This window comes from Octodon degus, unplaced genomic scaffold, assembly GCF_000260255.1.
Source record: "Octodon degus isolate 3935 unplaced genomic scaffold, OctDeg1.0 scaffold00046, whole genome shotgun sequence".
Lineage (NCBI taxonomy): Eukaryota > Metazoa > Chordata > Mammalia > Rodentia > Octodontidae > Octodon > Octodon degus.
Window position 1 is genome coordinate 6,838,518 of NW_004524622.1, and position 27,898 is coordinate 6,866,415.

General features: G+C 44.8%; 1 protein-coding gene and 1 pseudogene across 1 annotated transcript in view; both read right to left on the reverse strand.

Moving 5' to 3' along the window:
* Dnajc12 (DnaJ heat shock protein family (Hsp40) member C12) overlaps positions 1-27,898 on the reverse strand; it is a 50,172-nt gene that overhangs the window by 2,960 nt on the left and 19,314 nt on the right. Inside the window, exons 4-5 of the mRNA XM_004632035.2 lie at positions 20,164-20,303; positions 5,817-6,021 (exon numbers count right to left, since the gene is read on the reverse strand). Of these exons, the coding sequence (XP_004632092.2) occupies positions 5,817-6,021; positions 20,164-20,303 (345 nt within the window). The remainder of the gene's footprint in view (positions 1-5,816; positions 6,022-20,163; positions 20,304-27,898) is intronic.
* Positions 22,729-22,920, reverse strand: LOC101581520 (annotated as a pseudogene).

Here is a 27,898-nt window from a genome sequence, read left to right on the forward strand (position 1 = left end):
AAAGGATTTGGTAGTACTTTTTTATAATTAATATTTTTTTTTTTTTTTTTTTTTGTGGAACCAGGGATTGAACTCAGGCCCTCGCACTTGCCAGGGAAGCGCTTACTCCACTGAGCCATCCCCCCAGCCCCAATATAATTAATATTCTTGCTGGGCGCGGTGGCACAAGCCTATAATCCCTGCACTGGAAGGCTGAGGCAGGAAGGTCTTTGTAGGTGCAAGTCCAGCCTGGGCTACAAAGCAAGCTCAAGGCCAGTTTGAACTGTATAGCATGACCATGTCTAACAAAGAAAAAAGGAATTAATATTCTTAGACTGAACTCAGGACTTTCGCTTGCCCAGCAGGCACTTGTGCCTCTGAGCTATCACCCCAAACCACTTTTTTTTTTAGAATTATCAGAAAAAGATAAATCAAGACACACAGAAGCAACCCCAAAATTCAATAGCAATTACACTAATTCCATCTCCTATTTAAGGTTTCATTGTAGAATTTTCTAAACCTACTTAAGTTTATGTTTTAAAACACCTTTCTATGCTAGCTTCTGTCTCCTGCTTTACAAAGCATACAAAGAGGAAATATTTTCTTCATTGTGCTCCTTTGTGGAACTGAAAATTTTACATCAGTGATAAGACATAGAGAAAGTAATTCTCATAAAAGAGTACACAGAAGAAATTTATATTTTAGAAAAATTAAAAAACTCATAGGCTACATAGAAACTTGGCATAGATAATTTTATGGTAAAATGCATGGAGAAAAAATGTTCATGTTATTTCCAAATTTGGAACATATGCATTAAAATGTAAAATAAATTAACAAACATGGCTTTAAAAAAAAAAAAAGAAAAGAAAAAGATAAATCAAAGTATTTCATTTGGGGGTAAAGGGCAAAAGAAGTTGTTTCTGACTACCTGTAATTGAAATTCACTGTATATCATGAGTGGTAAGATTACGAGTTATTATATTTTCTTCCTTTAGCTTGATACCATTTTCGCTCCACTTTTGTGGGTTTTTTTTTTTTTTTTTTTTTCTTTTTCTTTTTTTTTTTTTTTTTTTTTTTTTTCTTTTTCTTCCTGTATTCTAGGGAAGGGTCCACAGGGTGTTCAGGGTCTCACCACTATATCGTACTCATAGTGATCTGCCCGTTTACACCCTCCCAAGTGCAGGATTACAGGCGCACTCCACCACACCCAGTCTCAATTGCTATCTCTGCGCACGGCGGGGGTGGGGCCGGCCCGGCAGGCCCTACTTTTGTGGTTTTCAAAAGAAGTAGTTTCAGCACCAGGACTTCAGGCCAGCCTGCCGCAGAAAACAAGACCTCGTTTCAGATGTGGACTCTTCTAGAAGCAGACAGGTTCTGTGGGGCCTTGTGCCTTAGGCCTGGCCACCAGCTGGGCGCTCGCAGGAGCTGCAGGCCCGGCAGGGCTCTAAGGTCCGCCAGGGCTTGCTCTGCAGAAGCCACAGAGCAGGCGCCCACGGGAGGAGGGCCTGAGCCGCACGCGGGTGCAGCTCCTGCACCACCCGCAGTCCTGGCCTCTTCTCACTGATGTCCCCTTTCTGCCTACTTCCCGGCTGCCAAGAAGCGGCAGTCCGCCCCACCACGGCCTTCCACCTAATGCGGGCCCTAGAGCCCGCCGCCAGGCCTCCAACATCAGGCAGCGATGCCCCTGCCTGCCCAGCGACTGCCTAGAAGGTGCTGCCCGCAGGAGGGGAGCCCACACACCGCATCAGCTGCATGCGTCTGGAGTTCTCAGTTGATATTCCAGGGTTTACACAGAACTGTTTGATTTAAAAAAAGAAGCAACGGGGACGGGGTGGGGTGGAGGGGTGGGGAGTGTTGGTAAGGCAGACCTAGACTCTTACTTCTTAAATGTTCGTGATATAAAAAATTAACACTGCAATGAAATGAAGTTGTAGTCGTGCAGCTACACCTTGCTGCATCAGCTCCGACCTCAGGGCCCTACTCAGAAACGCCTGGTAAGCAGCACTGGGGTGGGGCCTCACAGCCCTCTCAGAACAGCTCATCCCTCCTTCAGCCTCCTTCTGACACCAGGAGAAAAACTGATCTCAGATGGATGACCTCCACATGATACAAGGAAGAAGTGATCTCCCGACCTGAAAGGACCTGGGACGAGTTCCTGTTCTCTAAAACCGAAGAATTAATTTTAGGAACAAACAGAGGTTAAAGTAGAATATATGTATTGGGGACAAAGAAAGCTCCTGTCTGAGAGAGGGACAGGAGGGGGGCCCTGAGCTGCCAGTGGTCCCCAGAGAGCTGACTCTTCCAGGGATTTTTTTTTTTTTTTTTACCTCAGATTGAACTCAGTACCCTACACTTGCCAGGCAAGCGCTTATTCTACTGAGCTATCTCCCCGGCCCCTTGTAGGGACTTTTATAGAGGAAAACCATGCGGTGAGACAGTCAGACAGGGCTGACTAAGGTGGTGGAGAAGACAAGGGAACTCACTTATGTGAGCATGAGGTGGGACAAAACTATGGTCAACCAATGAGATTACAAGCACCATTGCTCAGGTAAAATTGATTAAATCCAGGACCAAATGGTGAAGTGAGTCACATAGCAAGTAGGCATAAATACAGGACAGGAGCTCTTCCTGTTGGGGATTGGGCTAGTGACCCTTTCAAGGTGACTGACACCTATTTAGAATATCAATATCCCTGAGGCCCATCCCTAGGGAAGTAAGTGGCTGCATTTGTTTATTCTTTTGTCTTAGAGGTTTGGCCCGGGGTGGGGAGGGGGGGAGTGTCTGTCTCTTCCAAAGTTGCAAAGTCACCTTGGCTTCCATCCTGTCTCCTTGAGGGCCTGGCCCTGTCTGACTGCCTCTAATATTTCTATCTAATTCAGCAGCCTACAGCACTTACACCAAGTGAGGACACTGAATCTGGCACCACAATTTGCCTGCAAAACTGCCGATGCACCTACAGTGTGGAACCTTAAGGGCCTCTGAGAAGCGGGGTGGGAGTCTCTGAGTCGGGACAGCTCCACAACCCTACTGTTGCAGGCAGCTGAGTTAGACAGAAATATTACAGGCAGTTAGTCAGGGCCAGGCCCTCAAGCAGACAACTCAGGAGAGAAGACACCTTACAACTGTGGGAGGGACGGATGCTCCTGCTGTAGGCCAGACCTAAGACCAAAGATCAAACAAATGCTGACCTCCCAAAAGATTAGCATCCGGGATTGATCATCACCCTGAGGAAGCCCAGAAGAATCATTAATCTGACTACTACTGGAAAAAGTCCTGTTCAATATTCATGCCCGCTTGCTACATAACTCACTTCCCCATTCTAGTGTCTACCTCGTGAAGCTTTCTTAGAAAGAAGATACCAACATGTGTAAAGTATTTAATTAGTGCCAGCCACGTGCTAAGTGCTTTTAGTGCTGGCTCTTAGTGATATAGGGACCTCCAGATGATACAGGTAAAAAATGATCTCCTAGCCTGAAAGGTACTTGGAATGAGTTCGTGTTCATTCAATTTTACCTGACCAATAGTGCTTGTAATCTCATTAGTTGACCATAGTTTTGTCCCACCTCATGCCCACCTAAGCAAGTTCCCATGTTCTCTACCTTAGACCTGCATGGTTTTACACTATAAAAGTCCTTGGAAGAGACAACTTTCCAGGGACCACCCACACGGGGACCCCTTTCTGGTCCTCTCTCGGACAACTTTCTTTCTTCCAATAAATATATTCTGCTCTTAACCTCCATTTGTTCCTAAAATTCACTCTTTGGTTTTAGAGAACATGAACTTATTCCTAGTACCTTTCAGGCTAGGAGATCATTTTTTACCTGTATCATCTGGAGGTCCCTATATCACTAAGAGCCAGCACTAAAAGCACTTAGCACGTGGCTGGCACTAATTAAATACTTTACACATGTTGGTATCTTCTTTCTAAGAAAGCTTCACGAGGTAGACACTAGAATTCTGGCCCTTACACAGATAAAGTCCGAGAGCCTGGGGGTCACCCAGCTCACCCAGGCCCACACATCTCCTCCGTGGAATCCCACCCTCGGGTCTGAGGCTCCTGACAGTGGTGTAAGATGCAGGCACATGCACAGCATCGTCCTTCTTTATTTTTAAGGGTCTTGTGAGGGTGAAAATAGAATTGGGTGGGCCTAGAAAATGGTGCAGAAGCACAGCCAGGAGACAGGATGGGAGCCTGGGACAAGCACAAGCCGCTTCTGTCTGTGCTGCCTTGATTTCTGTTTTTGCTAATAAACAAATACTGCCTGTTTCTTTTAAATATCAAAATAATTACTTAAAAGAGAAGAAGACGATCCCCCAGGACAGTTGAGAGAGCTCTGGACCCCTGAAATGCCCAGGCTGCTGCGATCTCCTCCCGACCCTGGCCCTGTCTATCCTGATGGAAGGGCAGGCCTGGGACCTCAGCACCCTGCGTGGCTGCAGGCACTGCGAGCTGAAAGTCCAGCCACCTCAAAATGAGGAATGAGAAGGGCTGAGGAGGCAGCTCAGTGTGAGGTTCTGGGTCAAGCCCAGCATCACAGAAACAGATAAATAAATAAATCTGACTGGAGGGCTGGCGAGATGGCTCAGTGGTCTAAAGCACCTACTTGGAACAAGCTTGGCAAAGCACAGGGACCGCGGTTCAATCCCCCAGCACCACATGCCAGCCAGCCCCGCCCCCTGATGGGCTGAGCTGGCCACACACACACACACACACAATAAATAAATAAATAAATAAATAAATGTTAAAAAAAAAAAAATCTGACTGGAAGATGGGCTGCGGGGCACACACCAGGGCTGAAGGCAGCTGCGGCCCAGTGGCGGAGAAGGGCAGCAGGAACCACATCTGCGCCTTTGCCTAACACACACTCCTGCCAGAGGCAGCCTTCTGCTTTGATCAAGCTTGTGATGGCTTAGCCACTAAGCACCACTGAGCAGCAAAGGTGATGACCACACCAGGGACTTCTGGGTAGTGGCCACCAGCCACTACCGGCTGTGTAAGAGCTCCCCCCAGAGAGAAAGCTGAGTATCAAATTCTCTTTTCGAACAAGTGGTCTCGAGTACTTAGGAATCTTCTACTTAAAGGCCGAACTCTAATGGGGTCTGCACCGCACCCCAAGAATCAACGCCTGGGATGCGGAGGACTGCGCAGGTGCGACCGGGTCTACACAAAACCCCGCCCCCGTCTCAGCAGAGGAAACCACCAGGTAAGCTTGCACTGCAAAGCAATCGCTACTCTGCATCCTTCTGAATCTCCCATCTAACTCTCAGTAGCTCTGCCAGGTTATCCACGCCCATTTTGTAGAAAAGGGAGCCGAAGTCTGGAGGACTAGATAGCAAGCACTCCAGCGCAGTGCAAGCTCAGGGCCGAACTCTAATGGGGGGCTGCCCTGGGGGATCTGGGCTGAGCCTGGCCACAGCCCAAGGTCGCCCTGTGCTGCGGCCGCCCCTCAGCTGTACTGGCCTGCCCGAGCACTTACCCTGGCTGGGTGCAGGCAGCTCACTGAGAGCCTCGAGCTTGTAGGGAAGAATTTAAGTTCAGTGAAGTCATGGTGTAAAGTAACCTACGTAGAGACTACACATAAGCAAACACCCTTTCAATAAAGCAAACAATATTCTGGGGAACATCGTGGGCTGCCCTGCGGAGCGGCGCATTTTCCACTCTGCGTCAACGCTGACACCCCAACCTCATCCCAGCCTCGGCCGAAGCGCCAGCCCGCCGTGCACTGCGAGGCCAGACGAGCCCTGGCTGCACGCAGGTGCAGCCGCAGAGCCCGGTACCGCCGGCGCGGAGGGCAGACCTTGGTCCTAACCCCGCCGCCACATGGAAGGAGACCTACCCGGGGCACCTGGGGCGGGCACAAAGGCTGACTTTCCAAGCAGCTCAGATTCTCTTCGCAGCATTTCCTCTGGCGCTGAGCCCAGCTCCACTTCCTCCGGTTCTCCCTGCTCGTTCCATCCCGCGCTTCTCATCTCCTTGGTCTGGGTCTGGCCAGCCTCTTCCAGCATCAGGTCTTTCTTACTTCTGACAGCCCAGTGCATGGACTAATTTAAAATAAACATGAAACATTAAGCCAATATTGTATGCTTTCTACATTTAAAGTGTAATATGTACATCTAATGTAGTATCATAGTACTAATAGAATATTAGACTTCATTATTAACCAGATACTTGTCAAGTAATCTGAATAGTGATTACTCCAAACTATAATTGACTAATCATCGCTAATTTGGAAGACTAGTATCATATGGTATGGAGCAAAGGGACGAGTATTAGAGAGGTACAAAGAATGAGGTAGTTTTTCAGAAAGCTAAACACAGAATCATTAAATGACCCAGAAATTCCATTTATAGGCATATACCCTGCCAGGTGTGCCTGTAATCTCAGCACTCAGGAAGCTAAGGATTGCCATCAGTTTGAGGCCAGACAGGGCTACATAAGAGAGTTCAAGGCCAACCTACATTACATTGTTATGAGTCTTCCCCCTCTCAGCCTGAGGAAACCCATGTTAACAGCCAATATAAAAAGAAAACCTGCTAAACTTTCAATAGATGTCAATGCAGATTTGTCAGTTACCCAGCCAATGGCCCTACTTGCCAACCAGAACGTACTCAGTGTTTTCCATAGGTCTGGCAATTCATGTGCTCCAGTACCCAATGGCCATGAAAGATAAAAAGAGATTAAATCTCACATTTAAGAGATCTCTGCCAAATGACCTACAAAATGTTCTGACTAGTGTTTTTATAATTACAAACTTTAAAAGGTTATTGCATTCCAGATCTGCTAAGTGATTACTTTATCCTGTTGATGTTATTATTTGTTTAACTGTTTCTTTGGTTTGCCTCCTCCAGATTTAAAACTATTCCATCTACCCAAGATAAAATTGCCTGGTGTCTATTGAGGGCTTTTACGTAGAACTTCTGGAGAGTGTCTCTGACTGCCAGTCAACAACTGTGACCCCTTTCAACCTGAAGAAGCCAGAGCAGTCATCGCCCATACTTCTCGCATAGCAGTTTGGGTTACTTCTTCAGAGGGAAAATGTTGCAGGCAGCTGAGTTAGATTAAAAATATTATTGGCAGTCAGACAGGGCTAAGCCTTCAAGGAGACAGAATTAAAGACAAGGTGACTTTACAGCTTGAGAGAGACAGATGCTCCCCACTGTGGGCCAGACCTCAAGACAAAAGAGGAAAATACCTGGCTGATGTTACAGCTTAAGAGGTGACACAAAAACCAGTGGGGACATGGGAGATATTGCCTGTTCTAGAGTTCTAGAAAAACCCACCTACTCAGACTTTGTTGTTAACTAAGGTTCCTTGCTGTTCGAATAAATTAGCAGTGGTGACCCCATGTCAAAATAATTTGATATAACATCACCAAAAAGGGTCATCAGTGTGTAAGACCTGAGAGATTTAAGCATATGCTATGATATTTAGTGTTGTTTAAAACCTCTACCCCTCCCAAACCTCTTCTTTAACAAAATAGCAAAACAATATATAAAACAATTGGGGTGTAATGTAGCAAAAAATAAATAAATTGGCTCTAGAGATTTGTTAAAAAAAAAAATAGAGACTATTCTCAATGCCTCCTTGTATAAATGACCTGATACCTACCTCAATTGGACCTGTTCTCCTGTTTCTCTTGGCTCTATCGGCCCGTTTTATAAACTGTTTAACTAAGTATGTTCAAAAAATCCAGGCTGTCAAGTTAATGGTGCTGAGATCTAACTACGAACCCCTCATGCTCCTGGGACAATTATAATAACTTGGGGGTTTTAGCTAAATCAATTATTTGATTCCCAGATAAAACCAGTGGGGAATGTAATGGGTCAACTCACATTTTATGCTATAATTGTAAATCTTGTGTTTTCTGTTGTGTAAATATATAGTCACCCACTTTTCTAGGTTGTTTAGTAAATAGTGGCTGTTTCTTGCTGTTTGCTAGATAAAATTCCTACCTCACCAATTCCTGTAACCCTCACCAATTCCTGTAACTCTCACCAATTTATGTTAACAAAGTTAGCTCACAGAGATGACTTCAAAAGAAAATTAAATAGGCTTTAACTTCTTGTAACCTTGGGTTATGCAAGGCTGCATGCAAGTACTCAGGTGCAAGATAACCACAAACTAAAACCAAGCCCCAGGAAATTTAGTTTGAGTAGTGGTCACAATAACCCTAAAAGCCTTATTGTGTGTCAGACAATGAATTTGTTTACCACATGGAATGTGGTTCCAGGTTTTAAAACCTCCTGCCTCCTAGGCTAGCTGCCTTTCGGTCCTCTCCTGCATGAGAGCTGACTGGGGGCCCTGAACTCAGTAATAAATGGCTTTCTGAATTCCAATCTGACCATCTGGTTCCTACTCTGAGTGACCCATAACAACATAAGTGAGACCCTGTGTCTCAAAATAAAAAAGTAGAAAAGGCTGTGACATGCAGCTCAGGGCAGAGGTCTTGGGTTTAATACCCAGTGTGACAAAAAAATGTGATACATACACAAATGTGTGTACAATGAAATACTAGTCACAAAAAGCAAGATATTGATACACACTGCAATTTGGATGAACCATGAAATATACTAAATGAAAGAAGCCAGATCAAAAGGTCACATTTTGATCCCCAGGTACGCCAAAACAAATAAATAATAATGATAATAAAATAAAATAAAGGAAAAAACATCATATGTTCATAGTTCTAGCTAATAAACATCCATAAGAGACAATCCAGGGATAGAAAACACATTAGTTGTTACCAGGGGTTATTAGTTTACAAAAAATTATAATAGAGCCTATCTCTAGGAAAGGGAAGGAGACCCACCAGCTTGGGCCTCCCTCCTGTCCCTCTCTCAGACAGGAGCTTTCTTTCCCCCAATAAATATATTCTGCTTATAACCTCCATTTGTTCCTAAACTTCATTCCTTGGCTTTGGAGAACATGAACTCATTCCAGGTATCTTTTAGGTTGGGAGATCATTTTTCTCCCTATATCATTTGGAGGTCATTCACCAGACATAATTTTTTTCTCCGTGTCACTTCTACAAAACAAACTAAGTCCTTGAAACTGTCCCTAGAAACTTGTGTCTAATGACCGAGGTGATTCTTTGCCCAGTGATTTAACTGTCTGCATCATTCTGGCTGCTTCTAGTGGGAGCAGTGGGGGCAGTGAGGGGACAGGATCAAAAAAATGGTGCCTCTGAAGAGCAAATATCTAGGTCAGGATACAGGGAAACAAAATGACAAGACAGAGGTTCTTTGTGATAGGTTTTGATGGTGTCGCAGCAGAGAAACAGGCAGAAGGAAAAGGGGAAAGGAGCTTTATTATAAAGGGAAAGGGGCTTCATTATCTTGGAGGACAGGGAGAGAATTTGGGAAGATAAGGAATTCTCTGGATTGGAACTAAGGGAGGCTGAGGCTTTTATAACCTTTTGTCAGGGGTGGGGTTTGAGGAGGATGTTTAGATATACCTAAGGAGCTGATTGGGGCCTTCCCTGAGGTGGCAGGAAAGGTAAAAGGAAACTGCATCCTGGGCTGATTTGGAGAAGGGGGGAGGTGGTCTCTGGGAAGATAAGCTGTTGTTTTAAGGGCTTCAGCCATATTGGATGACCACCATAATAATTCAGCAATTCATACTAGAGCCAGAATACTTTGTATGTACACTTCTTTTTTTTTTTTAATATTTATTTATTTATTTATTTAATGTGTGGCCAGCTCAGCCCACCAGGGGGCGGGCTGTCTGGCATGTGGTGCTGGGGATTGAACCATGGTCCCTGTGCTTTGCTAAGCTTGTTCTAAGTAGGTGCTTTAGACCACTGAGCCATCTCACCAGCCCTGTCTGTACACTTCTATAGCTTTATATCCATGAATTCATTTTTGGACCTTTTTCATTTTTGTATCTTTGAATCTTTTTCATTTTCTTCTAGTATTTGCATTTCAAATTTAATTTTTTGAAATGCAGATGGTGCTAGCAATACAACTCGGTGGTAGAACATTTTGTCTGCATGAGGCCCTAGATTCAGTCCTCAACACTGAAAAAAAAAATTGTGGGTGAAGGGATGGACAGACACAGGACTACAGAGAAACAGACATTAAGATTCTTATGTTGAAAATACTTCAAGTAGAATAACTGACTCTGGTGTTAGGTTTTTTCAACACAATAAAGAGACAGGAGACAACCATAGAGCTTCGGGTGCCGAGGAGATGGTTCAGCAGAATAAGCACTTGCCTAGCAAATGCAAGGGCCTGAGTTCAATCTCTGGTTCCACCAAAAAGATGAAAAACCACAGAGCTTCCGAGGTCTGGCCTAAGGAACAAATGCTATATAGTGTCAGGATTAGGGTGGGGTTTAAGGGACAGTCCATGTAACACGGCAGATAGTGATTGGGTAAGAACTGGGAACAAGGAAGCAGGATGTTGTAAACAGGAGGTAGGAAGTTGTAGTTTGACCAGGCAGAAGGAAGGTGGAGCGTGGCACGTAGCCTCCTGTGGCCCCTGCCATATTGGCTGTCACCATAATGACTCAGCAGAACTTTTAATAAGGTGGCGAAAACCCATCACATGGAATACACCAAAATAAAGAACATCACTGATTCTTGAAATGCCATCTCAATATTGTGGGAGGCTAGTCCTGAAGCACTAATGTTGTAGGCTGCTAAATTAGATGTAAATATTATAGGCAGTCAGATAGAGTCAGGCCCTCAGGAAGACAATATGGAAGACAAGGTCACTTTGCAACTTTGGAAGAGACAGACACTCCCACAGTAGGCCAGACCTCTCAAGACAAAAGAGTAAACAAATGCAGCCACATACTTCCCTAGGGATAGGCATACTTCCCATGGGATTGATATTCTAAATAGGTATCAGTCCCCTTGAAAAAGTCAGTAACCCAACCCTCCCCAACAGGAAGAGACCCTGTCCCATATTCATGCCCACTTGCTACATAACTCACTTCCTGATTTGGCACTGTATTTAATCAATTTTACATGAACAATGGGGCTTGTAATCTCATTGGTTGACCATAATTTTGTCCCACCTCATGCCCACCTAAGCAAGTTCCCATGTTCTCTACCTTAGACCCTCCTTACCATATGGTTTGCCTCTATCAAAGTCCCTGAAAGAGACCATTTCCCAGTGAGGACAACCCACTCGGGCCCCCCTTCTGCCCCTCTCTCAGACAGAAGTTTTCTTTCCCCCAACAAATATTCTGCTCTTAACCTCCATTTGTTCCTAAAATTCATTCTTTGGCTTTAGAGAACACAAACTCATCCCAGGTACCTTTCAGGTTGGGAATTTCATTCCCCTATATCACTAAGAGTATAACATTACTTTTTGTTAACCAAACCTCAAAGGAAATCCATACCTGAGTGATATGGGGAGAAAAACTGGTCTCGAGTGGGGGACCTCCAAATGACATAGGGAAAAATGATCTCTGGACCTGACCTGCACGAGTTTGTGTTCTCTATAACCAAAGAATGAATTTTAGGAACAAATGGAGGTTATGAGCAGAATATACTTATTGAGAAAAAGAAAGCTCCTGTCCCGCGAGAGGGACAGGAGGGGGGACCCAAGTGAGTAGTTCTCCCCAGGAAGTTGTCCTTCCAGGGACTTTTATAAAGGAAAACCATGTGGTGGGGCAGGTCTAAGGTGGTGGAAAAGACATGGGAACTTGCTTAGTTGGGCATGAGGTGGGACAAAACTATGGTCAACCAATGAGATTACAAGCACCATTGCTCAGGTAAAATTGATTAAATCCAGTATCAAATGGGAAAGTGAGTCAGGTAGCAAGTGGGCATGAATACCAGACAGGCAGGGTCTCTTCCTGTTGGGGGTTGGGCTAGTGAGTCATTTGGGCTCTTTCAAGTTGATTGATACTATTTAGACTTAATTATTTATTTATTTATTTATTTATGTGTGTGTGTGTGTGTTGTGTGTGTGTGTGTGTGTGTGTGGCCAGCTCAGCCCACCAGGGGGCGGGGCTGGCTGGCATGTGGTGCTGGGGGATTGAACCGTGGTCCCTGTGCTTTGCTAAGCTTGTTCTAAGTAGGTGCTTTAGACCACTGAGCCATCTCACCAGCCCTGATTGATACTATTTAGGATATCAATCTCTGATGCCCATCCCTAGAGAAGTATGTAGCTGTGTTTCCTGTTTTTGTCTTGGTCTTCAGGTGTGGCCCATATGGGAGTGTCTGTGTCTTCCAAGTTGCAAAGTCACCTTGTGTTCCATCTTGTCTCCTTGAGTGCCTGACCCTGTCTGACTGCATATAATATTTCTATCTAACTCGGCTGCCTACAACATGAGGACTTTAAAGCCCAGAGTAAAAACAATTCTGATTTGTGAAATACTGCTTTCCCGGGTGGAGGTGCGGGAGAGAGAATAGAAGAAATGGAAGGAAGCAGGCAGGCAAGTAAAAGAAGAGAAAGAGAGAGACAAGTTCAAGTATAGACATACATGCATAAGTATGCAAATATAGGCATATATATGGATGCAAATATATATGGACTGGAGAACAATATACTTTTATACATCCTAAAGCATAAGCATATCCAAGCCCTCTGCTCTAATCCAACCAAAGAAGTTATTCATTCAATTCTTCAACCCTTTTCCCAACTACAAAGAAGCATTATTCTGAATCCTCCAACACCTAAGAAGCCCCCAAGAAACAATATTCCATGTAGTCAGTTCTCAGATCACAGCGGCCAGGCAGGGAGCACTGAATGGGTACGCAAGAAAACATGAAATGTAGCTATGTCTATCACAAAATTATTTTGTTTTATTTATTTCCAAATTTCCTATGAGATTACTTACTTATTTAACTTGACTTTTTAATTAGTACATTTGTCATGTGTAGTTACCGTATTCATTGTGGGGAATTTGTACCTGTACGTAGTACACCTTGATTTTTTTTCCACTCCCCTCCCTTCTCTCTGATGGAGATTATTTATACATATATGTACACAATTAGAAAAGTTACTTTTAAAACTCAGATATAGCTATGATGGCAAAACATAAAGAGGGACCTGTGGAGTCCAGCAGTGTGGTGCTGGGGTGGCTGCAACGTGGCCCAACTGTGAATGCAGGCACCGTGCACTGCTCTGTAGGTTTGATGCTAACGAGAGGGCATGGCATGACCAATAAAAAACAATAACTGGCTTTTGTCTGGCTGGATGGGCTGCTGCGGGGTGGTTCTTGCACATGCGGGAAGCAGAAGGCTAGCGCTGGCTTCCTCTGCACAGGAAATGCTATCGGAAGGTCAATAAAGCAGAGTAAAAAAGCTCAGTAATTTAAGGCACAGAGAGCTGAAAATGTGAACTGCAAGCATCCCAAGCTGGCCAAGCAGCCCTGCATAGCGTTTCTCTCTCGAGATCAAAGCGCTTGGTGTGCATTAGATGAGCAGTGAGGACTGATGACTCGCGATGAAAGCTCTGAAAGCCCTCAGTGCGAAGTTGTCCTGCAGTGGCAGCCCTGCTCACCTACCTGCTTTGAGCGTAAATCAGAATAAAATATTTTATGATCTGACTTCAGTATCTGCAGATCCTGATCTCATAAACGTGCAGAAGAAAAACCCAAACTGTATCTAACCTCAGCTTCAGGCTTCTCCTGCTTTGCCTGTCAGCCAAAGGCTGGATGTGATAGTTTCTGGCCCTTGTATAAATAGCTAAATTATTATGGTGGTCATCCAACATGGCTGAAGCCCCAAAACAACAGCTCATGTTCCCAGTGACCACTTCCTCCTTCCCCACCCCAGTCCTGGATGCCTCTCTCTCTCTCTCTCTCTCTCTCTCTCTCTCTCTCTCTCTCTCACACACACACACACACACACACACACACACACACCATTCAGCTCCTTACAGGTAACTGAAACTGTCCCTCAAACTCCACCCCCAGCAGAAGTCTCAGCTCAGGTCAGAGGATCCCTCTACACCCCCACCCCTCCATCTCCCTCGGATTCTCTCTATGTCTGCAGAGTCTATAAAGGCCTCTTTTATCTTTACTATCCTTTTACTATGTCACTAAGAACACCTTAATCGAATGCAGGAGCGGGGCTAAGCAGCCTGGCATCAGCCTGCAAAGCGCTCCGCCCACGCCCAGAGGATTGTGGGCCCACAAAGGCACCGGTGCACAGAAAACTGCACGCCCGAGGCGCGGTCTGCAGTGCAGCAACACATCTCAACAGAGCAGTGAAGACACCACAGGATAGCGGACAGAAGGAGGAGGTGCGGGGGAGGGGGGGGGTATCTGCACAGCACAGGGCACACTCTCCAGGCAGTCGGCCTGTGTGAGGCCAGCAGAGGCGCGCAGAGAAAAGCGCAGGGGCCTGAAGGCTGCGGAACTGGCATTTTGTGGCTCCACCTTTGAAATCAACTTGTATACCAGCTCCGGTAATGAGCCTCTCCTCTCTAACATTTGGACCTTGGTCAGCACTGGCAAATAATCTTGTTTTTATCTATAAGCCATGAAACACTGAAACAAATAGGAAAAAAAAAAAGGAAAAGGAGGAGGGAGGAGGAAGAAGAGAAGCAGCTGACCCAGAGGTGCCAAAGTTCGGCTGCACAACTATAAGACTGACTGGCTCCTTTCACCGTGGATCGCCAGGAGAGAAGTTCTACTCACCTGAGTGATTTTCGACCTGCTTCTGGGTAAGGCCTGGTTAGGACAGAACAGACTGCATCTCCAACAGGCCGGGGGTGCCAGGCTGCACTATTCCCTTCTGACTGGAGACCGTGGCCCTGAGGGCACAGTGCGCGGTGTTTGCACTTGCCGTTGCTAGTTTGTGAGATTTGTCACACAGCTTCATTTTGACCATGGCTTTACTGTCATCACTGTCCAGCAGCCCTCCTAGTGTCATTCTGCCATATACTTTGGAGCCAGAGGGAGAGAAATCTGTTCCCAGGATGGCAAAGACTAATTTCCCTACATTCCTGGAGCTAGAAAGGTCTCTGTTTTCAAGGTGTCCCAGGATTCCCAAGACCTGGATTACTGAGACCTTCATCCCAGGTTTGTCTCAACCAACAGAGGTATAATGTACATTTCTGGAATGTTCACTGGCCTGGGTGAGTTCTTATAATATCTGATGAACAAAACAGGAGGAACTTCTAAAAAAAGAGTAATCAATAGCTAGTGAAGTGACAGGGACTTGTGAGGGGGTAAATGTCAGCTTGTCACATGCATCACCCTAAGGCTGTGGCTGCTGGAAGGAGTCTACCCAAGGAGATACTGGGCCAATGCCTGGATGTGGCACTGCTAGGGTGACCTGTCCTGCCTTCAGGCTGGGACTCTGCTGCTCCCAACCAAAGTTTCCTTTCCATTCTACCACTTAAATAAAAACCATTAATGGTGTGAAGGAGAGAGTATTGGGTTAATAAATATCCCTTAGTTACTGTAAACTGCTCAGGCCTGCAATCTCCCAAACCAGTGGATGGCAAAGACTTAAATAAGTGAGACAAGTGGTATGACTTCAGGGTCCAGGTCAAAACTCCTTTCACAGAATTTAAGAATTTCTGGGGTTTTAGATCAAGAACTTCTCTGCCTGTATTTATTGGCTTTTCCAAAAAAGGAGTGGAGTGGAATACTGAAGAAGATGCAGGAATCTGGGCAGAACTTGGGAGTCCCTTCAAGGGCTTCTCCAAGTAATACATTACATTAAATTAGCAGAACTGTGTTAGCTCCAGGAAGGCCTCCACCAGAGAGATGCCTGGCTACAGTCTTTACCTAGTTAATAGAGGCTGGAGCCAGGTGTCTTTAGCTGCGATTTTGTCTTGTCCTTTGAAGCCTTCAGGGCTTCTTCACCCACCATTACAGGCTCAGTGGGACCAGAGACTCAGCCCTGGCCTTGGGGAAAGTCACGAGAAAACATGAAGGCCAGCTGGTTAAGACAAACCTTGCTCAGAGCCCTTCATAATGGTTTCTATCAGGAGATCTACTCAGATTTAACAGTCTATAAATGTGCAGGGCAAATGAACATGTGGGGCGTGTTGGGTGTGTTTTAGACAAACATCATCTGAAAATCAAATCATAAGGTTACAGTCATCTTGCTGTCAGAATGGCATGTCCCAAGCCTTAAAAGGTCATGTTATCTAAAGATAGACAATGCTTTATTAGGTGAACAACAATGCTAGATAGGATAAACATACCTGACTTCACCAAAGTATGAAGGTAAAGGATAAACAAATGAAATACAGTGAGAAAACAATCTGAATGTTACACCTTAGGGCCAGGAAGATAGCTCAGCAGACCAAGCACCTGCTTAGGCAAATGCAGAGACCAGGAGGTCTATCCCTGGCATCACATGCAGCACCAGCCCCACCCCAGAGCACACTGAGCTAGCTACTGAGACAGGGCACACTGGTGCACGCCTGTAATCCCAGCAATGGGGAGACTGAAAACAGAAGGATCACTCCGAGTCTGAGCTGTGAAGTGAGACCCTGTACCAAATATGTTAAAAAAAAGAGATGCACCTCATTTTTGTGCCACTAATAAAAACAAATCTGAAATGAAATGCAAGCTCAGCATCCTGCTGCAACTTTGCTGATGACAGATGAGGCCAGCAAGATCTAATTGTCATTATTGCTGTGTTACCTATGACCTCACACAGTCATAGCTAAGCTAAACTCAAAGCAGAAATAATGTGTTTAGAGACAGGAAATTAGTATTAAATGGAAAGACAGTGGAAATATAAATTAGAGATTTTGAGAAATTTTTTCAATCCATGGTTAACTTGATTTAGTGGTTAAAAATTAAGTGACAGTAGAGTTGGATCAAGAAAAGCTGGGCTACAAATCTGAAGGCAAGATTCACTAATTCAGTCACAATTGCAGTGTACCCTACTGGGGAGACTGGAAACATGCAGAGCTGATGAGACAGCGTTTATTTAGCCAAGACCAACAAGTATGGATTTACACAGTGAAAAGAAACAGGTATATTTCCAAATATGTGAGGTCAGGATGGTATTATCTGAAAAAAGTCCCTGTAGCTACTTTGTACATATGTTCAGTAATCACACCTGCTCAGTCACTTTCCCCTGCTGAGACAAAATATGTAACATCTGCAACTTCAAGGAGGGTTTGGGGCCGGGGAGATGGCTCAGTAGAGTAAGTGCCTGCCTGGCAAGCACAAGGGCCTGAGTTCAATCCCCAGTTCTTTTTTTTTTTTAATTAAGAGTTATTCATGTACCCAGGCTTACATACTTCCCTCACGGTGTTCTCAGGTAGTTCCTTTATTTTTTTATTATTTTATTTCATTGAGAAACAAATATGGATGAGACAGTTTCAAAGCTGGATTAATAGGACATTTTCAATAATTAATACATTGTACACTGTTATCTTCTTAGTGTTTATCCACAGTACAAGAAGTAGGCAGGATATCCTGACCAAACACTATTAGTACAAGTCTTTATTCTCATTGAGTTAAGTGAAAGTAGCTGTATACCTATCCTAACTATTCTGTATATACAGATACAAAATGGTCCTTCCTTTGTAACCCCCTTTTTTTGTTTAGTCCTGTCAGAGATGGGTATTCCATTGGCATCTAAATATTATAGGTGCTTGAATTCAGCAAAACAATCCAACACAGTCCAGCAGTCTACAATAGTAGTGGGTTATCCACAGAAGTTGTTGACTTGAGCGTTTCACAGCTCAGCATATTAATATGGTTTTACTTTATATACCTCATTTTTATACTTTTCTGCTGGATGGTTAAGACCAAGACAAAGCAAGACCTATATAACAAGAAATGTAACTTTTATATGTGATAAGGTCAATCAAATCCACTCAAGATTTATCCTGTAGCCCTGTACCTCACTTTGTAGATCTTTTGTCAGTGTCAACCATGTTGATGAGTCATAGCCATTGCCTGACCAATTTGCTTTCTGTGAAAGCCTGAGAGAATGTTTTCTCTCCATGTGACTCTCCTTAGGCACACTATGCATCATCAATCACATTCCTCTGTGGCTCCATAATCTCCTTGATCAGAAAATTCGGGGCACAACTGAGTTACATGTTAACAGTACAGGTTCTCTCTCTCTCTCTTTTGTTTTTTTTTTTCCCTTTCTTTTTTTTTTTTTTTTTTGGCGGAACCAGGGATTGAACTCAGGCCCTTGTGCTTGCCAGGGAAGCGCTTATTCTACTGAGCCAATTCCCCGGCCCCCAACAGTACAGGTTCTCCTATGTCCTCAGTCTTCACTGACCTTGAAAGGCTAGGGCCAAAATGTTGGCTGACCTTGCAGCCCTTCCTTTGCTCCAATTTTTGATCTGCAAACTTAGGTTGTTAACCTTCCAGAAGAGAAGCTTATTATTACCCTGCAACATATGCAGTTTGGTTCACCCTGTCTAAATATCAAACATCTTAGCCATAACGTGGAACAGATATTTTTTTCATAAAGTATTGATGTGTTGAACTTTAAGTCCTTAAAGAATATGAAGAAAAAAAAATTTAAAAAATTGGTTCAATCCCCGGTTCTGGAAAAAAAAAAAAAAAGGAGGGTTTGTGGTTCACAGTCCTGAACAGGACCAGCTCAAAACAGCATCAACCTGGGAAGGGCCTGGCGCAGGAAGTGGCTCGACTCAGGACAGCTGGAAGCAGGGAGAATGGAGGAAGCAGGGCAAGAGCTGGCACCCTTCCAGGTCCCCACTGTGGCCAGCACACTTTGTCTGAGCCCATCCAGCCATGAGCCCACCGCAAGTGCAGTACAGGCTCTGGGTGCCCCCAGACACACAGGCCTCTGAGGAAAATGATCCTCACAACCATGTGCTTGGGATCTCATTAACAGACCCACCTTCAATGAACACATGTAAGGACACACTTCATGCAAAAATGAGCCAAAGGAAGCAGGAGGAGCAGCTTTAAACACACACTCTGAGACAGTTTTGCTCTGGTCTGCCCTTTTTTATTTATTTATTTATTTATTTATTTATTTATTTATTTATTTATTTATTTTTGGCAGAACCAGGGATTGAACTCAGGTCCTTGTGCTTGCCAGGGAAGTGCTTATTCTACTGAGCCATCTCCCCAACCCACCCCATTATTTTAAAGATCATCCCTCAGCACAACAGCTCTTTCATAAACAAACTATGAGTCTTTTTAAAACAAAAACTTAAGGAAATTTAACCGTACCCCAGACATGAGTCACTCTGTAACTGCCACGTGTCCCTCAAGACCTGCCTGGAAGGTGAGTTCTACATTCAGAGTCTCAGGTCATTAAACAATGTTCTGCCAGAAAGAATCTGAGTAATATAATGCCTAAGATAAGACAAACCTTTAGAATTACATTTCTCTGCAATATATAAACACTGATGTAAACAAAGTAATTATAATGACTTATTTATTTGTACACTGGGGTGTTGAGGACTGGACCAAGGGATCTGTTTACCCTGTACCTTACCACTAAGCTACCCCACAGACCCTTAGTTTATTTTTTCCTGCAGTACCAGATATCGAATCCAAGGCCTCTGCTCTGGGCTCTAGCCCCTGCCCTGTCATTATTTTTTATTTCAGAAGTCTTGCCAAGGCACTAAGCTGCCAGGCTTGGCATGAAATTGTGATCCTCCTGCCACGGCCTCCCAGAAAGCTGGGGCTATGGGGTGATGTCACCGGGCCCTGCTCACCCACAGCACTTACAATGATTTTGTTTTTGTTTCTGTTTTTTGTATTTTGTTTTGAGAGTGTCTTGCTATGTCCCTCAGGCTGGCCTTGAACTTGGGGTGATCCTCCTGCCTCAGTCTCCTAAGTGCTGGGATGACAGGTATGTGCCACCACACCTGGCCATCATGATTATTTTGATAAGTAGTTTTTTAATGGCATAAAGAAAGGTAACACAATGGTCTAATAAGCACAAGTTTTTTCACCAGAATGTGCAATAGAAATATTTATAGATTTCTTCAATTATTTAGACCCCGGTTTTTTAGTAGATTTGTAAGCCTTGAAATGAGAACAAACTGATAGGAACAAGAAAAAGACGGAAGCCAGGCCTGGTGCTGCACACCTGTAATCGCAGCACAGGCCGCAATAGGCCCTCTGCTCGAACGTCCTCCCAGGACTTAGTGAGCACTGGGAGCAGACTCTGCTCCCTTCCTGTCTTCTGCAGCGTTTCTAGCCGGGTCCGTAACCCTCGCGCCCTCCCGGGCAGCCCCCTGCTCTCCCCGCCCCGCTCCCAAGGACACCCCCCCACCCCCCCACCCCCACCCCCGCTCCCGAGGACCCACCGCTTGCATGCAGCCGGCCAGGGCTTCCCACTGCTCGAAGGGCACGGCCACCCGGCTTCTCCTCCAGCGGTCGTAGCGCGCTCGGCTGTCCTCATCCGCCAGAATCTCCTTCGCCTTCTGCAGCTTTTGGAAAGTCTCCACTGGAAAACAGGCGGGTGGTGAGCGCCCTCTCGGAGGGCATCTCAGGCCACTCAGAAGGGCTGCGACATCTGCCCCACGCTCGCCGCCTCCCCGGCGAAGCCTGGCTCACTCAGGTGGGCAGTGCGCGCCTGCCTTCGCGATGCGCTGACCACACGGAGCAAGGAAACCAGACCTCAGCAGGAGAGAGACATTTCCGAACCAGAAAACATGCTTGTGTCCTGCTAGTCAGGAGGCAGGGTCGCGACCAGGGAGGGGGCGCACCAGAAGCTAAGGGCCGAGCGGAAGCGGCGCAGTGGCTAGCTCGGGAGCTGGAGGGCCCGAGCAGCACCCACGGCCTCACTGCCCTGGCGAGACCGCTGGGCTCCTCCTTGCCAGCAGCGCTGTGGGAAGCCTGCCTGCCTTCAGACACATCGTGGCAGCTTTGTCGCTCGCTCGTCTGTCTGCCCCCGGGTGACAGCAGGAGCCTCTCCTGGCCCACTGCAAACGCTTCCAAGGTCGCTTCTGCGGCCCAGGGACGTCAGAACCTGCTGCAGAGCAGGACCAGGGCTCCACAGGCACAGGTGAAGCGCGTGTCTACACATGCGAAGCAAACAACAGGAAAATGAAAACGACTGCATTCTGTAGCAACATCAAAAGGAATAAAAGACTTAGAAAAAATTTAACAAAAGAAGTACAAGACTAAAAGCCAGGGCCGACCAAATAGCTCAGCGGATTAAAGCGCCTGCAAGCAGGCGCATGGGGCAGGGTTCGATCCCTGGGACTGCCCCCAGGGCAAGCTGAGACCCCGAATGAGACAGGGTTCGAAGGCACGCGCCTGTAATCCCAGCTCTTGAAAGGCTGTAACCAGGCAGATCACTATGAATCCGATCTAGTAGTGAGACCCTGAATACCCTGTAGACTCTTCCCTAAAATACAAAAAATAAATAAATAGCCAAGCATGGTGGTGTATGCCTATAATACCAGTACTCAGGAGACTGAGGCAGGAGGATTGCTGAGTTTGAGGCCAGTGTGGTTACATAGTGAGTTCAAGGCCAGCCTGAACGGCATAGAGGCACCCTCAAAAAAAAATAAATAAATAAAAGTTCAAAATATACACTGAAAAATACAACATTTTGAAAACAGCTAAAGAGGGCGGTGGGGGGGAACTAAAAAAGATAAAAAATGGAAGATAGCTCTTGTTCTTGTATTAGAAAACTCAGCACAGTAATACTCCCCAAACTGTATAGAAGCTCAATCAAAATTTCAATTGCTCTTGATGCAGAAATTGACAAGCTGGTCCTAAAATTCTCAAATATACTAATACGAGGCACCCAGAATACCCAATACAATCTTAAAAACAGAATACCAGAGAAGTCAGTTTTTTGTTGGGTTGGTTGATTTTTTTTTTTTTTTTTTTTTTTGGGTACAGGGTCCACAGGGTCTCACTACATAGATCAGACTCATGATTCTCCTGTTTTCAGCCTCCCAAGCACTGCTGGAATTACAGGTGTCTGCCACCACACCATCTCAGCGCCCCCCGGGGGCAGGGCCAGCATAGCACACTGGGGATCCAACCCCGGCCACTGCACTCTGCCTAAGAAGGCGCTTTAGTCCACTGAGCTATCTGGCCAGCCCTTTATTGGGGAGAATTCACACTTCTTAACTTTAAGACTAACACAGAGTACAATAGGAACACTATGATACTGACATAAGGATAGAAGTACAGACAATGGGAATAGTGAGAATTCACACTAAACTAACATTTACAGTCAGTGGATTTCAACAAAGTGCAAACAATACAATTATGAAAGAACAGTCTATTCAGCAAATGTCTAATGACAGCTATCCTGAATAAGCTGAATGAATTTGAATTCCTGCTCAGACCATATACAAATATTCATTCAAAGTGCATCACACATCTAAACGTAACAGCTAAAATCATAAAACCTTGTGAAAACATATGGGACTAAATCTTTTGTTCCCAGGGATTAGGTAATGACTCCTCAAATATGGCACCAAAACTACAAATAATGAAATAAAAAATCAATCAGACAAGATTAAAGTGAACCTTTGCACTTCAAAGAGTATCATCAAGAAGTGAAAAAATGACCCGTGGAATGGGGACAATTTGCAAGTTATGGCTCTGGGAAGGCACTTCCACCTACGTATATAAAAAACTCTTAAAATGCAGGCCAGACATGGTGGCATATGCCTGTAATCCCAGTACTCAGAAAGTAATAATAATAATAACAACAACAACACAACCCAATCACCAATGACAAAAGACTTCTCCAAAGAAAACAGAGACTGGCCAGCCCCCTCCTGTGACCTAGACCTCTCTGAACTTCCTAACACTTACTAATTTTTTTTAATCTTTTAAAATTTTTATTTTATGTACAAAGAGTTTGCATGGTCTCTTTCATTGAGCATCTGTATGGTCTGGATAATCCATCGAAGGAAGATCACTTAGTCCAACTTGATGAAGCCGATGTCCTTTGCATACTGACAGAAACACTGGAGGCACATGTTCAGCCCGTATTTCCAGATCAGACCATGTCGGTTCGAGCAGACGCGGCAAGAGCGGGAGCCCTGGCCAAATTTCCTCGGGTGGCTCCAGTAGAGTTGCTAGTGACCCATGTTGCTTCCAGAGGTACAAGGAGGCAAAAGGCCCTAACACTTATTAATTTATGAAACTTTTTCTCAGCGCAGTTTTGTGTGTCCACTGGATTACAAACTTTATTAAAAATACATATATATAAAAAAGAAAGAAAACAGACAAGCAGCAAAGAAGTACATGGCAACATGCTCACTATCATTAGTCTTCAGAGAAACCTACGTCAAAGCAGCCACTTGGTGATCATGAGAAGAGCTAACAGCAGGTACTGAGGAGGACGTGCAGCAGTTACAGCCTTCACAGACAGCAGACTGAAATTCAAACTGCATGGCCACTGTGAAAAGGAGTTTGGCAGCCACTGGGAATTCTAAACAGAATCACCACATGGCCGAACAGCATTACGGTTCTTGTGATGTGAACTGAGACCCTGGCCACACCAGCACTGTGTGGGCCCAGCACTGCTCACGATGCAAAGCTGGAACAACCTGAGTGTCCGTCAAGTGGTAAATGGGTGAACACCATGCACAGTCTTCGCATAAAGGAGGTATCACTGGGTCATTAAAAGGAACAAAATACGGATACATGCTCCACATCTGAGCTCCGAAAACATTACACTAAATGAAAAAAAGCTAGTCACAAAGGCTAAATACCATATGATTCCATTTATATGAAATTTTTAAAACAGGCAAATTTGTAGCAAGAGAAAGTGTTGTCACCAGGCGCTGGGCCGACAGGAACAGGAAGGGACTACTGATAAGTTTGAGGGTTTCTTCCTCCAGTGAAGAAATGATCTGGAATTAGCGAAGTGATGGTTGCACAGTACTGTACTTCGTTGACTTTTTTTTTGGTGGCTGGCTCAGCCTGCCTGCGGGCAGGGCTGTCAGGTGTGTGGTGCTGGGATGAACCGATGTTCCTTTATTTGCTTATGCTTACTTAAGCAGGCACTTTAGTTGGCCGAGCCATCTTACTGGCCCCTGTAATGCACTTTAAATGATGAGGTCATAGTATATGGACTATCAATAAAGGTGTTTGTAAAAGCTGTCTCTAGAAGCGATGGCAGTTCTGCATCCTGATTACAGCAGTTACTTGAATCTATGCAAATACTAAAGTTAATAGCCCTGAGTACAAAGAAGTTGATTGGGCATATGAAATCTTTGTCAATATTGGGAATCAAACCCAAGGCCTTGTGCTCATGAGGCAAACCCTATGCCACTGCTGCATACCCCCGTGTTTGCTTTTTAAATAAAATTATTCTTGGACCAGTGAGATAGCTCAGTGGTCCAAAGGGCCTGCTTAGGCAAGCTTAGCCAGCCCCACCCTCAGGGCAGGCTGAGCCAGCCAAAACAAGAAAAGATAAATAAATAAATATTCCTTTTTTTTTTTTTTTTGGTGGAACCAGGAATTGAACTCAGGCCCTTACACTTGTTAGGCAAGCACTTATTCTATTGAGCCATCTCCCTGGCACCCTTAAATTATTCTTAAACTGTACTGAGCACCAAACAGAAGACAGCTCATGAGAGGGCCAGAGCCACAGTGGAGAGCACTGGGTCACAGTCACCACCAAGGTGCGTACCACAGCAGGGTAGAGGCCAATTCACTCTTGGGCCTCCAGGCAGCCCCAGCATTGCTCTTCCTGTCAGGGCCCAGGGCTGGGGAAATGACTTGTCCAAGATCCCCACAGCCAATGTTCACACCAGAGCCTCCAGGCCACACTGCCACCCCTGTCCCCGTCCCCTGTGCTGCTTCCGGTCCTCAGATCCCCCACATTCCATCCAGTCCCAGAGTGCATCAATAAGACTCTGATGGTGAGAGTGGGTGGTGGCTCAGTGGGAAGCACTATGTGCCCAATTCTTGGGGGTCTCATGGAGTTAGAAATACTCTTGAAGGTCTCAACATACACAAAGGAGGCAGCTAGGGACATCTCTCAGTACCCAGTGGTGAGGAATCGCAGGGTCATGGCAGCTTTCCTTGGCATACAGGACACTGCGTTAGCTTCTAAGGAGCTGGCTCTGTGGTTCTCCTCATTTGCTGGGTCTTTGTTGCTACCCCAACCCGATCTGGTCACCACCTGCATTGTCCACATAGTACCAGGCACCACCTTCTTTTGCTTGATTTATTATAGCAGCTCACCACCCCTGAACTTGTCACAGGACATTTCTACCTAGCAGAATGACCTCTAGGAAACATCTCAGGCTACTGTTGCCTTCAGCACCCTCCTTTCCTCATCTCCCTGTGCTCCAGCGTGGGGTGGCTCCTGTGCACCCAGCACCCTAAGTCTCTTCTTGGCTCACTGTCCCCGTGGGAACATCCTCATGCAGCAGCCCAGGCCACTCTCCCCAGAGCTCACAGCAGCGCCTGGTGGCTGCGCCTCCTGCAGTCCCTTGTCCCATGCAGTTCTCTGTACTCCCCTGGTGCTCTTGATTGGCTCATGGTTTCTCTGCCTTTCTAGAATATAGACTCCATAGAGGCAAAGACTTATGGTACCTGTTTTGCTCCCTGTTACACCCTGTCTACTGCAACAAGGCAGTAGATACCCAAAGTACTGGCCAAATGAATGAAAGCTTTGTTTTGGATGTAAATATAAAGATGGTCCTACAGTGTTATTCCCTAAGCTCCAAGCAAAATGACAGCTCCTCAACCTGTTTCATGAATTAAGAACAGATTAGGAAATATAATTAAAGTTACCCTGATTGATACTGTGTGGCTTTTTCTTAAGACAGGGTCTTGCAGGCTGGTGAGATGGCTCAGCCATCTAAAGCACCTACTTAGAACAAGCTTAGAAAAGCACAGGGACCGCGGTTCAATCCCCCAGCACCACATGCCAGCCAGCCCCGCCCCCTGGTGGACTGAGCTGGCCACACACACACAAAAAGAAAGAAAGAAAGAAAGAAAGAAAGAAAGAAAGAAAGAAAGAAAGAAAGAAAGACAGGGTCTTGCTATGTAGCAGCCAAGGGTGGCCCCAAATTCATGACAATCTTCCTGCCTCAGCCTCCCACGAACTGAGTCACAGGCATGTGCCAGCACACCTAATTAACAGTCTCATGAAAAGCAACCAAGACCCTCTGGATCAGAAAATTTAGGGAGCTGGGGCTATGGCTCAGTAGCACAAGCACTGGCCTGGCAGGCACCAAGTCCTGAGTTTGATTTCTGATACCAAAAAAAAAGGAAAAGAAAATTTTAGAATAAATATATAGTCAGTACCTACAATAATACTTCCACATTAATTGTGAAAATCCTGTATGCTAATTCTGTATGCTAATGGTGAAAAGGCGGCCATTCCAGGCCAGCACCATGCCACGCTGCCTGTGATTCCAGCACTGTGGGAGGCTGAGGTAGGAGGATTTGAAACTGTTCAGCTTAATACAGGAAATAAAAACCTCAATCACAAGCTAGCAAAACCATTTGAATGAAAGTGAAAATAGACTTTCAGACCTTGAAGATGCTGTTGCAGCTAGAGAAAAGGTAAAAAAAAAAAAAAAAAAAAAACTCTTAAAAATAACTAGGATGCAGGAAAAAATAATTCAACATCTGCAAGATGATGGAAAGATGGACAATGTAAGACATTAATAGGCATCAATGAGAAGGAAGGAGTCAATACAAATGATATAAAAAGAATATGGGTACAAGTAATAGCGGAAAACTTCCCAAATATGAGAAAACAATCTGACATTCAGTAACTGAAGCATGTAGAACTCCAAAGAACATCAACCCAATTAAAAACACACCCAGACATATAATAATCAAGATCCCAGAAATTCAGCACAAGAATAGTATACTAAAAGCCACTACAGAAAAAAAGCAGATCACATTTAAAGGAAAACCCATCAGAATAACAGCAGATTTCTCTTCACAAGCCATCAAGGCAAGAAAAGCATGAAGCAAAGTAATACAAGTCTTACAAGAAAACAAATTCCAACCCAGACTGATATACCCTGCAAAACTCTCAAGTATAATGGAGAAGTGAAATGCTTCCATGACAAAGAACAACTAAAGAATTTCATGATGACAAAGCCAAGCCTACACAGACTACTAAAAGATGTTCTAGAGAGGGAGCAAAATGACCACAACTCTATGAATAAGAATGGAAAGAATCCACCAACTAGGGCAAACAATTAAACACAGAAGAAAAATAGGTATACAGGGGCCAGGGAGATGGCTCAGTGGAATAAGTGCTTCCCTGGCAAGCACAAGGGCTTGAGTTCAATCCCCAGTTCTGCAAAAAAAAAAAAAAAAAAAAGGTATACAAAAGCAATCTTTCAGTTATTCTTTTGTACAAAGCAGCAAAATATTTCCATCAGCATACTCAACAAATGGACTTCTCCTGCACCCTATGGGCTGTGATTCTATCTGGGTCTACAGGGTGGATATCAAGGAAATAGCAGTAGCTCAGTCCCACAAGTGGCACCTGGCCACCAGTAAGCATCATGGACACTGTCCATGTCCACAACATACTAGAAATTTTTTTTTTTTTGGCAGAACTAGGGATTGAACTAAGGCCTTTGTACTTGCCAGGGAAGCGCTTATTCTACTGAGCCATCTCCCCAGCCCTCATACTAGAACTCTGAGCAATATCCTATCCCCAGACTGTTAGAAGTGCTTGTCATATATTTGCCATTCCAGTATTTATCTTATGTTTTATTCTTAGTAATTCTTTCCTATCATGAAAGCTTTTTCTGGCCCACATAGATATCTCAGTAGAATAAGCTCTTGCCTGGCAAATGTAAGGGCCTGAGTTCAATTCCTGGTTCCACAAAAAAAAGGAAAAAGAAAGAAAGAGGAAAAAAAACTTTTCTTTAGTTCAACTGTTTTGAAATATTTAATTTTTAATTAATATTTAATTTTCTGAATATTGTTTAATCTTAATTTTTGTTTTTAAGATTCATATTGTATCTTTGACTTACAATCTACTGAAAAGACATGGTATGATATTTCTTCTAGTATTAGAAACTTTAAAAAGTGTATTTCCAGGGCCGGGGAGATGGCTCAGTAGAATAAGCACTT